The sequence below is a fragment of the Saccopteryx bilineata genome, chromosome 1, assembly GCF_036850765.1.
Source record: "Saccopteryx bilineata isolate mSacBil1 chromosome 1, mSacBil1_pri_phased_curated, whole genome shotgun sequence".
NCBI classification, from domain to species: domain Eukaryota; kingdom Metazoa; phylum Chordata; class Mammalia; order Chiroptera; family Emballonuridae; genus Saccopteryx; species Saccopteryx bilineata.
Genome location: NC_089490.1, coordinates 235,216,063 through 235,230,936, shown reverse-complemented (window position 1 = coordinate 235,230,936; position 14,874 = coordinate 235,216,063). Strand labels below are relative to the sequence as shown.

The 14,874-nt window shown below is 35.8% G+C and overlaps 1 protein-coding gene across 4 annotated transcripts in view; it reads left to right on the top strand.

The window, feature by feature from the left end:
• Positions 1-14,874, top strand: part of BRINP3 (BMP/retinoic acid inducible neural specific 3) — a 327,366-nt gene that overhangs the window by 276,202 nt on the left and 36,290 nt on the right. For all 4 annotated transcript variants that reach the window (XM_066253514.1, XM_066253513.1, XM_066253515.1 and 1 more), the window contains one exon: positions 11,759-11,981. In XM_066253514.1, coding sequence (XP_066109611.1) covers positions 11,759-11,981 — 223 coding nt within the window. The remainder of the gene's footprint in view (positions 1-11,758; positions 11,982-14,874) is intronic.

Sequence of the window (14,874 nt, the reverse complement as noted above, 5' to 3'; positions counted from 1 at the left end):
GAAGACCTAGGAAGTAAGTACTATAATAACAGTACTAGGAAGAAAGCTATAATAATGATGATTATTGTAGTTTTAACACTTAACTAGCACAGTGATTGGCCCACAGTAGACATTCAATAAATATTTGCTGTATTCTTGCGAACTCCAGAGTATAAGTCCCTTCAAGGGCTCAATTAGCTCTACATCAGTCTGCATTTTTGCAAGAACAGAATCTGACTGCAATAGAAAGGGAATTTATCTAGAGACGGTGGATGGGGTAGGTCACAGCTTCAGCAGGAGGACTGGCAAGTCTACTCAGAGGTGAAGGCAGGAACAGTCCTTAAATCACACAGCCAGAGCCCCTTTCCTGAAAACACCCAGAAGCCAATGAATCTGCAGCAGGCCCTCCACGCAGATCACTGAAGTCATCCTTTTCAGGAATGCTCTCAGATGCTTTACTTGATGCATCTTCCAAGGTTTGCATGCCTTTGTGATGATGGAGGGCTGAACGAGCGCTTGCCTGTGATTTACTTTGGGGAGAGTATTCAAATGTGTTCAGGACCACCGGACTCCCAGACATCTCACTCAAGCATCAGGTGCTTGACTTGTTTGTTAGAAGATGTATGTGCTCAGGTGTGGACCGGCAGCCAGGACACCAGCCGCTCGTTATTTTTTTCTTGTTTGTTTGTTTTGTGTCTTTTCAGTATGTCATGATCAATATAAGTTTGTGGCACAGTAAAACAACCTGCAAACCTGTGAAATAAGTTATAGCACAGGGACCGAGAAATGATGTAACCCGAGAGTAAGATTAGAGAGTTCAGGTCTCCTACCTGACACAGGAAAGGAAAACGACTTCCGGTATCCACTGCTGACCATGGTAGAAAAAACCACTTGTAGACCAGGAGAGAAGCCCCATTCCTCGTGCTGGGAGCTATATCTGGACAAGTCGTGTAATCGGAGTGACTCTGATTGAGCTGGAGATAGCATAGCAGGTTAATTGGAGATGGAATATGAATACTATCCCCACAATTTTCAGTGCTGAGTGGATCTCTAATGCCTGCGATTGTGTCATGCATAAAAAGCAAGCAGTCTTACTTTGGATAGGAAGGGGACAGTTCATTTTATCCTTCTAACCTTAATAAACAGTACTTCATAATAGGTTAGAGGGCCAGTGACCTTCCGGTTCTTTAGACAAGAACTGGGAAAGAAATATGACATGGGTAAGGGTCTCAGTGGACCTAATTTGAAGGAGAGTCAGAGAAAACCCCCAATTTGCTCTTATTTCCATACCATCACACTGTGATGAATGAAATATCATGGCATTCAGGAGCTCTAGGAATGACTTTATGGTGCAAAGAAAGATTTACCCTGCTTACGCTGTGCTATGAGGTTCTGAGTCTTCGAAATGATGCAAAATTTGATAGGCAACATCACTCTCTCTTGTGATGACTCAGTCAGGCATTTGTTGCTAGACTTTACTTTTTATCCAGTTATACAAATTAAATAGAACTTCAAGTATATGTCTTATATGTAGGTCCCTAGGGATCATCCCTGATTTCTTCACTGTAGACATTCTAAGTGGCCCTAGGTCTGTTGTCTATTACGATACCTATGTCCACTGTGCCTCTAATGGTTAATAGCTACTAGTAGCCTCAGTCATAAAGGGGTAAGTGTGTCCTCATGGAGATCAGAGAGCTCACCTGGTTTCTTACTAACTCGTGCTCCCAGTTTGCAGAAAACAGCTGAAACAGTGTTAATCAGTGATGCTGGTAGCTCGTGTTTGTACCAAAGCATTCAGTGTTCTTTTCCAATAAAAAGTAGTGAATCTTCAAAGTTTATTGACAAATCAGTCTTACCTTAGAATATTTTCAATAAGTCCCCTTTGGGCTTGCATGATGGGTGGTAGAAGTAGGATATATGAGGAATACTGGCTTCTCAATCAAAGTCATTCTTTTAATTTAAAACATTACAATGACTGAAAACAAGACAGGGTTCGTCCGTCAGACAAAGCAGAAGGTTCTAGTTCTTGAGGGCAGGGGAAGCACGCATCATTAATGCTCTGGATTACTCCATGTTAATGCCAGCCACATTTATCCATCTTCCTATTCCCAGGTTCCCATGGCTTCCCAATCCATGTTTTTTAATAACTGCAACATCTGGCAGGAATTTAAATTCAACCTTGGGATCAAGGTTTGTTTTGAAGCCTTACAGCTGTGAGAGAGAGGTGCTTTCTTGGGAACAGGCTGTGAAAGTTTCTGGCACTCATTCTGTGCTGTGAGAAGAAAGTAGAGGAATCTCAGCTCTTAAGCCATCTTTATTTGTAAACAACTCACCTTCAGTCTTTGAATTTTTCATGTTCTTTATTCATTCATTCTACTACTGTCCCAAATGCCATGCCATTTCTACGACAAGCTCTTTATTCTCAATGAGTGCAGGTGGTATTTCTGTTGTCAGCGTTCCACCCCTCTTACTGTATGGATTTTAAAACGCCTTTTTCACCCCACACCCCACCCCCAACTAGTCCAGAAACCAAGTGCCTATTCTGTTTGCTGTCAGTACCTCCATCAGCCCAGCTTCTTGGCTACAAGTTTGGAAAACAGGCTGTCTGCCACCTCTGATAAGAACATCATTTAGGGCAGGGGTCCCCAAACTTTTTACACAGGGGGCCAGTTCACTGTCCCTCAGACCGTTGGAGGGCCGGACTATAAAAATAACTATGAACAAATTCCTATGCACACTGCACATATCTTATTTTAAAGTAAAAAAACAAAACGGGAACAAATACAATATTTAAAATAAAGAACAAGTAAATTTAAATCAACAAACTGACCAATATTTCAATGGGAACTATGCTCCTCTCACTGACCACCAATGAAAGAGGTACCCTTCCAGAAGTGCGGCGGGGGCGGATAAATGGCCTCAGGGGGCTGCATGTGGCCCGCGGGCCGTAGTTTGGGGACCCCTGATTTAGGGTAATGGATTACACACAGAATCCCCAGGAAATCTAGAGAAGCATACTCTTGCATTAGTTACATCATCAGGACACAAAAATCTTGCATTAGATTTACTTTGTGACATCATCACTGCTACTACACACCAGCCATTACTTGCTGATGTGGTCACCCCCTCTGAAGAAATGGCGCTGTTTCTAGCAAAAACAGCTTAAGATTCTAGCTCTGGGTAGATAGCTGAGATGATGATGCATCGATTCTGATAGGGCCCCAGGAAAGTGAAGGCCTGAGTCTTGCAGATTTTTTTTTCTTTTCTTTGCATTTTTCTGAAGTTGGAAATGGGGAGGCAGACAGACTCCCGCATGCGCCCGACCTGGATCCACCTGGCACGCCCACCAGGGGGCGATGCTCTGCCCATCCGGGCGTCGCTCTGTCTCAATCAGAGCCATTCTAGCGCCTGAGGCAGAGGCCACAGAGCCATCCCCAGCGCCCGGGCAAACTTTTGCTCCAATGGAGCCTTGGCTGTGGGAGGGGAAGGGAGAGACAGAGAGGAAGGAGAGGGGGAGGGGTGGAGAAACAGATGGGTACTTCTCCTGTGTGCCCTGGCCGGGAATCGAACCCGGGACTCCTTCACGCCAGGCCGACGCTCTGCCACTGAGCTAACTGGCCAGGGCGCTTACAGATTTTATATTTAAAGATAAAGCACTGTTTGGGTAATTTCTCAAACACTTGAAGGGAGGTTCATCAACAAGGCATCAGGGAAGGGCTCATTAATTGGCTTACCTGTATTAAGTAGTTTAACATAAAACTGCGGTGCCTCTTTCAGAGAAAGAGAAAAACAGTCAGGGAAAGCACAAGTTGTTTCTAGACAGCTACTAAGAAATTAGGCTCAGTCTCTGATTTATGCCCGTGGGTGCCCATCACTCTCTAGCCCTGAAATCAGCTCACATGCGACTGAACAGAATTGTCATTTACTTTATGCTAGATTATAGTATTTTGTCAATATCAGTATAAACGCTACGCCGTGGCTTGTAGAATGGTTTGAACAGACTTGCATCAATATGTGGCCACTTAAAGTCGTAGCAGTGATTTAATGGAGAAGTTGGGAAAATTCTCAACTGAGACAAATCATTTAAATGATCCCTTAGAAATGTTTGGTGGGAGGGAAAAAATAACTTTGTAAAAGTAGAAATCAGCCAATTCTAGTCAGGATTATGGAATGGGTCACAACTGTCTATTAGTTGTACTTCTTTGGGTATCAGACATTTATCAGCAAAGTTCCCACCTGTGTCTGCTGCTTCTGGGGAGAAGAGGAAGGCATTTATTTTTGAGATAATGCTCAAAATATTTGCCCAACTGCAGGTGGATGTAAGTGTTCTGAGCTTGTTTGAGGCAGGTTAGGCTAAATTGTGATTATCAATAGGTTCAGTATATGAAATGCATTTTCAAATTATAATATCTTCAATTTAAGATGGGTCTATTGGTACGTAACCCCACAGTTAGTCAAGGCACATCTGTGATATTATCTTATTTCAATGTCAATTTGCTTAATTTAGTATTTTTGAAACATGAGATATGTATATTGTGTATTGACAATTTAAGATATTTTAAGGTATGTTTTTATAGGGATTCACATTTTTTTTAATTTTAATAAAATATATTCATATGAATTCATAAAACCCATAAAAGCACCAGTCTCCACCTCAGTTCTCTTCTCCCTATCCATAGTACTATGTTCTAAAGATAGCAAGATAGCAGCCTTTCTTCTGAATTATTTTGGTGGACTTATAAGTTAAGAAATCACTTTAAAGTAATAATACTAACAAAAAAAAATACCTGATTGCTGTTCTCTGATTTTGAGAAAGTAAATCATATGCTTTCAAAGCTTCAGAATGCTTTATAACATCCTTGAACTATATTCTAAAACATTTCTGAAGAGCGATTCTGAATATTTAAAAATACATAATCAACTGTTTTGGTCAATGTTTTCCATACTCATCACTGTAGGCAGAAAAAAAGTCCGGCTCTATATACTTACAACTAGTTCCTTTCCAGCCTGAAGATGTTCAGTTCCCCACTCTTATCTATTTAATTCAACTGTGAAGCATGAGAATAAAGAGCATAAAAATATATAATTACATGGGATCTATATGTAAATGCATTAGTCTTAATAATTTTTGCTGATGTTAGAGTTGTGAAACTAGAAATATTTTGCATTCTACATACAAAACTACTCCAATAAAATTTACATGAAGGGTTATTGGGGGAATTGAATTAATATTTAAAGCACTTAAAAGCATTCCTGCCCAAAGTAAGAACTCACATTAATTGAGAGAGACAGATCATTAATTTTAAATTAGCTAATTAGATATCAAGTGTTAACTAGAGTTTCTATCAGGGGAAGGAGGGGAAGGCAACAAACCTTGTTATACTATTTTTAAAATGCTTTATTTTTAATGGCGATAGTAGCAGTCTGGTGAGTCAATATGGTACACAGCTCATCTTCTGTAATTTATTGGAAAATTGTCTCCACAGACTTCATTAATACCATGCATTTCTCTTAGCATTCATTATTCTTTGCTTCATGTGAAATAGTTTTGTTAAGAAGAATGAGTGACAATAAACTCCTGCCAGCACAGAGGATGTCATTATTATTATTGTTGTTGTTGGAGTTATTGTCTCTATAGTCCTCAAAGCTCTACAGGGAAAAGTATTCAAGTGATACATACTTACACAGATATTTCAGATTACATGAGATAATTTTATAGCTGTATTCTCCCCTCAAAGTATGGCTAGTCACTGTTTATTTGCCAATTGAAACGCAATAGTAGCTTCAGCAAAAAGAAAAAAAAAAAGGATCTGGCTGGGCATCTCAGTTGGTTAGAGCATCAACTCAACATGCCAAGGCTGCAGGTTCAATCTCTGGTCAGGGCACATACAGGAATCAACCAGTGATGGCATGAATAAGTGGAACAACAAATCAATGTTGTTGTTTTTTCTCTCTCTCTCCCCTTTCTTTCTAAAAATTAATTTAAAAAAAAAGAAAAAAGAACAGCAATAGTACTTTATCTTCTGCATGACTTTGGAAACTATTATAAGATAAGATGTTATCTGGTGTCCCCTAATCATTGTATTTTCTCTTTCTAGTTTTGTAAATCACTAAACTTATGTAATCAAATGTATCATTTCTATTTCATTTTTATATCCTACAAATATGGATTTTACCATTGGCCATCAATGCAAGGGGAAAATCTCCATGGCAGTCAGTCTGGGGATGCTGTTGACTTCTAATTAAAGTGAATTTCAGACACTAAAGATGGTATTTTATCACTTAAAAGTATTTCATGTCATTTGTCTCATAAAAAAATGATGAAAGGTTTATCCATATTCACTTTCATAGACTGGGACATCTCTATATTCTGTGTATAACAGGTGTCCAATAAATGTTTTGGGTGACTGTCAATGATACTCTAATGACTTCAATATGAAGTCATTATTTGAGTGTTATGGTAAAACTCTGTTTCTTAGAAATGACTTAGTGACGGTTTTCAGCGGACACCATTATGTCCCCTTCGATGACATTAAATTCTATTTTAAACTCTACCTCAATTATAATTTACTGATTTGCAGACTTTCAGAATACTATTATAACAAACAATGAAAAGAATTAAAATATGCATGCCCATGAAACAATAAAGGCTTATCAAAAGTCTTCAAGTAAAAGATGACAATGAAATGAATGATTAGTTTTCAAAGAAGTGGCATCTGCTCTGTGAATAAATCCCAGGATGTCTTCCAGTTTCCACACATCAGCTCCTTTATTTAAAAGACAGAAACTGAAAGAGACATATGGGACCAAAGAAAACGTAGGGTACTGTGAAATTGGAATTTTAAAATGCATTTCTTATTTATACCCTGCTTACTTAAAAAAAAATAGATTCAAAGCATATCAAATGAATATATCCTCAAACATCTTTCCTTGTCATTATTTGCTAGAAAAATATTATTTTTTTGTTTGTTTTATTTTTCCTTCTCCTGGTAAAGTCTACACCTTCTATGTCCAAAATGATGGCAGGTTTTTGTATTTATTTGTTGCGGAAGAAATAACAGCCCTTGTATTTATTAATATCTTTTCCCGTTACATTGTTAAAAAGTTGCATATTCTAGCATTGATGAAATAGTTTGGATCTGAATACCAAAATAGCCCTAACACATGAGATAAATGTAAATGGAGTTTTCTAAATGTATGTCTGAATTAATGTGGCTTATTTATCAGATGAGAAATGACATATTTTTAGAAGTGTTAATGTTAACATTGTAATTTTAAAAAACTGAAATAGTGATGGTGCCTACATACAAGGAACGAGTGTTAATACACCTTGCCCTAATTCAGTTGGCATATGAAAACAACTATTTTTGAATTGGATATTTAAAACTAATTAGCGTATTTTTTGCTCCATAAGACAGACCTGACCATAAGACACACCAAGGGTTTTAAGGATGAAAATAAGAAAAAAAATTCTGAACCAAATGGTGTGTTAAAATATTTAATAAAATATACCACAATAATATTTCAACAATGTAAACTCAACAGCAGTATTAACAATCATTAGCACTGTTACTAACAAATGAGAAGAAACTTTAATGTCCAAATACTCTTCTAGTTGTCTGGGAACCCGCAGCAGCTAAAAAAAATGAATATTCCTTCCATAAGATGCATGGGCATTTTCCCCACCACTTATGGAAGAAAAGAGTGCATCTAATGGAGGGAAAAATATGGTAAATGGGGATTTAAAACAACTGTTCATAACATCATAGACTTTTATAATTACATGAGATGATCCTCTACAACTGTCTGAGTCATTTACAAAGGAAGAAATCAAGACCCAGGGAGGCTGAGGTTTAATGCATACTGTATAACAATTTGATGGGTAGAAGACTGACTAAAATATAGTTTGTCTCATTTGCCAAGTAATACTTGTTCAGTTGTTCAAAACATTTTCCAAATCTTGCAGTGTGTTGATGTGTGTTTGTGGCATTAACCCAACCATTTCCTAGACAAAAATGGGTGTGACACAATATTCTTAACAAAGTAAATAGTTTTAACAAGAATTAAAAACAATGAAAACCTCTGAGGAGGCAAGTCTGGTACAATATTTGTAAATCAATCAATGTGACTCATCACATAAACAAAAGGAAGGAGAAAAATCACATGATAATTTCAATAGATGCAGAAAAAGCATTTGATAAAATCCAGCACCCATTTATGATCAAAACTCTCAGCAAAGTGGGAATACAGGGAACATACCTCAACATAATAAAGGCCATTGATGACAAACCCACAGCCAACATCATACTCAATAAGCAAAAATTAAAAGCAATACCCTTAAGATCAGGAACAAGGCAGGGGTGCCCCCTTTCACCACTCTTATTCAACATAGTTCTGGAAGTTCTAGCCACAGCAATCAGACAAGAAGAAGAAATAAAAGGCATCCAAATTGGAAAAAAAGAAGTAAAACTATGATTATTTGCAGATGATATGATACTGTACTTAGAAAACCATAAAGTCTCAGTCAAAAAACTACTGGACCTGATAAATGAATTCAGCAAGGTGGCAGGATATAAAATTAATACTCAGAAATCAGAGGCATATTTATACACTAACAATGAACTGTCAGAAAGAGAAATGAAGGAAACAATCCCCTTCACAATTACAACCAAAAAAATAAAGTACCTAGGAGTAAACTTAACCAAGGAGATTAAAGACTTGTACTCAGAAAATTATAAAACATTGATAAAAGAAATCAAGGAAGATACAAACAAGTGGAAGCATATACCATGCTCATGGTTAGGAATAATAAACATCATTAAAATGTCTATATTACCCAAAGCAATTTAAAAATTCAATGCAATACCAATTAAAATACCAATGACATACTTCAAAGATATAGAACACATATTTCAAAAATTTATATCAAACCAAAAAAGAACACAAATAACCTCATTAATCTTGAAAAGGGAGATTAAAGTGGAAGGTATTACACTTCCTGATATCAAGTTATACTACAAGGCCATTGTACTCAAAACAGCCTGGTACTGGCATAAGAACAGGCATATAGATCAATTAAATAGAACAGAGGACCCAGAAGTAAACCAACATCTTTATGGACAACTGATATTTCACAAAGGAGGTAAGCATACAATGGAGTAAAGACAGCCTCTTCAACAAATGGTGTTGGAAAAATTGGACAGCTACCTGCAAAAAAATGAAACTAAACCACCAATTTACACCATTCACAAAAATAAACTCAAAATGGATAAAAGACTTAAATGTAAGCTGTGAAACCATAAGCATCTTAGAATAAAACATAGGCAGTAAGCTCTCTGACATCTCTAGCAGCAATGTATTTGCTGATTTATCTCCACGGGCATGTGAAATAAAAGACAATAAACAAATGGGACTATATCAAACTAAAATACTTTTGCACAGCTAAAGATAATAAGAACAGAATAAAAAGACAAACTACACAATGGGAGAACATATTCGGCAATATGTCTGATAAGGGATTAATAATCAAAATTTATAAAGAACTTGTAAAACTCAACAAACACCAGGAAGAAAAACAATTTAATCAAAAAGTGGGTGAAAGAAATGAATAGACATTTCTCCAAAGAGGACATACAGATGGCCAATAGGCATATGAAAAAATGCTCAACATCACTAATCATTAGAGAAATGCAAATTAAAACCACAATGAGATATCACCTCACACCAGTCAGAATGGCGCTCATTAACAAAACAACACAGAATAAGTGCTGGCGAGGATGTAGAGATAAGGGAATTCTCCTGTACTGCTGGTGGGAATGCAGACTGGTGCAGTCACTGTGGAAAACAGTATGGGGATTCCTCAAAAAATTAAAAATCAAACTGCCTTTTGACCCAGCCATTCCACTTTTAGGAATATACTCCCAAAACATATAGCACTGTTTCAAAGGAGAAATGCACCCCCCATGTTTATGGCAGCATTGTTCACAATAGCGAAGATCTGGAAATAGCCCAACTGTCAGTCAGTGGATGAGTGGATTAAAAAACTTTGGTACATATATACTATGGAATACTATGGGGCTATAAAAAAGAAGGAAAGCTTACCTTTTGCGAAAACATGGATGGACCTGAAAACTATTATGTTAAGTGAAATAAGCCAGGCAGAGAAAGAAAAATATCATATGACCTCAGTCATTTGAGGAATTCAAGGAACAATGAGAACTGAGGAATGGAATAGAGACAGAGGAGGTATCAAAGGGACCAGAGGAAAAGAGAACAGAGGGAAAGGGGATGATAGGATGGAATAAAGCTGAAGGGAAGGGGGGAGGGTGCTGTGAGGAGGGAGGCAAGGGAGATGTTGAGGGGAATACGGGGGAGGGGGGCTGTATTCGGAGCAACACTAGAATCTATGTAAACACAATAAATTAAAATCAATAAAAAAAGGCAATAAAAACTTCATGTTTTGAGTCCGTTTATAATATTTATTTCAGATAAAAAAGAGATGAAGGAAAGGCTCAACTATTTAAATTTTTTTTTATTTTGGTAAAGTGTATATAAGATAAAACTTGCCATTGTAATCATTTCGATTGTACAATTCCATGACATGAACTACATTCCCAATGTTTGCAACCACTGCTGCTGCCTTTTTCCCCCAAACAGTTGTCATCTCCCAAAACAGAGATTTTGTACCTTTTCTGTTATAATTTCCTATTTCCCCTTTCATCATCCCTTGGTAATTTTTGATTTACTTTCTAAGTGAACTTACTATGCTAAATATTTCCTATAAGTGGAATCATACCATGTCTTTTTTTTTTTTTTTGTGGTGGCTCATTTTAGCTAGCATAGTATTTTCAAGGTTTATGTATAGAACTTCATTTATTTTTATGGACTCTTGTGTTGTTTCTGTATTTTGGCTATTATCTCAACTATCTTTTGTTTTTGGATAAAGAATAGGCCTTTTAATTTATTATCTATTTTCATGTAGCATTAATTTTTGCATCTGCTGTTGGTTAATCAGATATTTGAAAATGAGGCCATTTCAGGAATAATTAGTACATTAAAAACAAGAATCCATATTGGAACTTTAAATTCTTTTTTTTCTCTTAGTATATATTTATGTTTGTATCTATTATCTCATGACAAATTATAAATGGTTAGTTAAAGGGAATAATGAGAGTACCATTGAATCTTGTAATTTTCTGCACTTCAAAATTTTGCTTTCTTTAAACATTAACATATGTGCTTCATTATACTATATATATTCTACAGTAAGTTAACAAAAATTGGGTGATGGGTATACAACATAATTAAATGTCAAAATAACCTGGAGATGTTTTCTCTGAATCTAGGTACCCTAATTAATCAATGTCACCCCATTAAAATTAATTTAAAAAATATTTTTTTAGAATATTTCTTTGACATAAAATACTTGGAAAGAATTACTAATACTATTAGCGCAAATGAAGAATAAATTAATGACCTCTACCTAAGGAGAAAGTATATTCAAAGCCCATCAAAAGGAGACAATGAAAAAAAATAAACTCAGCTTAAATTTTCTGCCCAAACTCTTTGCTTACGCCCAAATTATTTTAAATATTGTCTTCCCTGAAAGTTCTACTTGAAGGGGAACAAAAGAGAAAATATTATTAAAGTGTAAAAATATTCTTTCTGTTAATTTGCTGCTCAAAAATAATAGATTGTTTTTATTTTTTAATATCAACATGTAAAATGTGCTTGGGAATTGTTCATGATTAAAGTATTGGATTTAACAATTTTTTTCCAGATGAATTCAAATTCTTTATGAAAAGGCTGCCTACAAATTATTTTCTCAACACATCTACCATACTGCACCTGTGGACCATGGATTCTAACTTCCAGCGCCGCCATGAACAACTGGAGAACAGCATGAAGCAACTTTTCCTAAAGGCACAGAAAATTGTGCACAAGCTCTTCAGCCTTAGCAAGAGGTGCCATAAACAACCCCTCATCAGCCTGCCAAGACGAAGGTAAGACATTTGTGGCTATAGAGACAACCGAGGACGTTGTTTTCCCGAAGACCTCTACTTACTTCTGAATGCAGGTGTGGCAAATACCCAAAGCACGGTGGTTCTCACGTTATAAGAAATCATTTGAAAACCACGGGTTGCCTCAGGTCCCACAGTAATAATAAATTGTAGTTCTTTTCCAAAGTCATTGGGCAATGAGGAACACATAAATGAGCACTACCTGATATTTTCTTTGCTTTTATTATTAAAATTGAGAAGTCATTCTAACTTGTTATGTGTGGTAGTCAACTAATAATTGTATCATAGTGAATACAAAAACACAAAGCCTTATGGTTATATTATAAGCATAGGAAAAAAGCAGGACCACGAAGTGGAATTTCACAATATGTCATTTTCAATTAAAAGAATTATTTTCTTTGACGAGTGTTCAAATTATCATAAGCCTTAACATGAACCTCTAAATACTGCTGGGGAAGATAGTAGCAATTTATGTGACTGATGACAGACTATTAAAATACTGTGTCTGAACTAATTTCGAGAAGCACCATTTTTAGATTTGCTACTTTAAGATGTATTGACCAATTGGTGCAATAAAATTGTATTTATTTATTTGAAGTCAGATTAAAGAGACATCAAAATGAGCTCAGGGAAAAAATAGAATGATATAAAAAAAAGTATGCATTTGCACTATCTCTGTGATAAAATGCTTAAATTTAGACTTGATGCTTAAATCATTAAGAGGAGTAATCTATAATTATAGATTTTTTTCCACTGAAAAAAATCCTGAATCTATATGTTTTTAAAAATTCAATTTCAAAATAAATCATTGGCATTTTCTTTCAATTCATTGGATTTTAGGATATTCAAAATGTATGTAACCCTTCCCCACAATCTAAGTTGAGAACATTTTTATTGTCCCCAAAACAAATCCAGTATCAATTAGTAGACCCCCTCCCCATACCTCACAGCCAGCCCTAGGCTGTTTATCTCTAGAAACTTGTCAAAACAACTGTGGGTCCCTACAGCTTCGCCTGATTTGAACATTTTTTATCAGTGAAATCATAAAATGTGTCTTTTGTGACAGGCTTCTTTCACTTCCCATAGTACATATTCAGGCTCACTGATGTAGGTGTGTATCAGTAGTAGGAGTCTATCACGTTTTGTGTATCCATTAATCATTTGATAGACATTTAGGTTGTTCCCACTTTTTGGCTAGTATAAATAACACTGCTGTGAACATGCATATATGTTTTTTATTTTTTTAATTCTTATTTATTTTTTTTAAAGAGAGAGGAAGAGAGGGGATAGAGACATTGATGTATTATCCCACTTATTTATTTATTTATTTATGCATTCCTGAATTGATTCCTTGATGTGCTGTATGTGCCCTGCCTGGGGATCAAACTTGCAACCCTGGGGTGTCAGGACAGTGCTCTAACCAACTGAACCACCTGGCCAGAGCTATGTATTGATGTCTTTAATGTGGGTGTGTGTTCTCAGTGTCCTTGGGGATATTCTTGAGAGTAAAATTGATAAGTTAAAGTAACTATATTCAACACTTTGAGGAGCTATCAAATGTTATCCAAAGTGGCTGTAGCATTTTATGTTTCCACCAGCCACGAGTGACAACTCTAAACACTCACACCTTTACCGAAGTTGGTACTGTCTATCCTTTGATTATAGTCATCCTGGTGGATGTGAAGTGGATCTCCTTGTGGTTCTAACTTACATTTCAAAATGCCTATTGATGCTGAGCATCTCTTCATGCTCTGAATGTTCATTGGGTATCTTTTGTTGGAGAAATGTCTATTCACAATTTTCACCTGTTTTAACTTGTTTTTATTTTTATTATTGACTTGTAAGAGTATGTTGGGTGCCAGTCCCTTATCAGTTATATAACATATAAATATCTCCTTCCGTTCTTTGAGATGGATTTTTCATTTTCTTGGTCAGTTTTCTCTCTCTCTGTCAGTTTAGTTATAAGTGTGTTAATTTTGTTGATCTTTTCAAAAAACTAACTTTTGTTATTCATATTCTTATTTTTTCTTCTTTAACTGATTTTCCCACTTAATCATTATTTCCCACCTTCTCTTTGCTTGTGTTTTCCGTGATCTTTTTTTTTAGTTTCATAGACAGAAATGTAGGTTGTGATTTTTTTAAAAAAAACTTTTAATATATGCATTTATAGCTATAAATGTTTCTCTAAGCACTGCTATAAGTTTTGTTCTTTTATGCATCCCTTAAGATTTCTTATTTCTTCTCCACATACAATTATATATATAAAATATAAAATTATATATATAAAATATAAAATTATATATAAAATATAAAATTATATATATATATATATATATATATATATATATATATATTTCTGCTTACTTCCAGAAAACACTCCTAAATAAAGAATCATGGTTGATAGAAGACACTGTTAGTTAAATGTGATGAATTTTATGCTTCGTGTTTAGGTTAAATAGAGTTTGTAAACCATTAAAACCAATGGTTCTACCCATCAAACACAGTAGGAAATGTAAGAGGATGAGTTAGGTCTGGAGGCATACTGATGAGTTTGGTTATAAACACGTTGAGAGTTCTGCTTACCAACCACAGATAAAGCCGATATGTGCACTGGAAGCTCAGGGGAGATTCGAGCGAGTGAGGTGGCAGTCATCCGTGCTCATGAAACAGTGAGATCGAGTATGTCGCAAAAAGTGAGTAAATAGGATTTGAGGCTATATTTAAAGGGTCAGCGGAAAAATGGAAACTTCAAATGAGCAGATAGCAGGATAGAATACAGAATAGGGCAAAAGTAGATTTACAGTTGTTTGTATGGAAAATAACACAATAATTGATAAATAATAATGCAAGGACAAATTGTTGCATACTCACAACT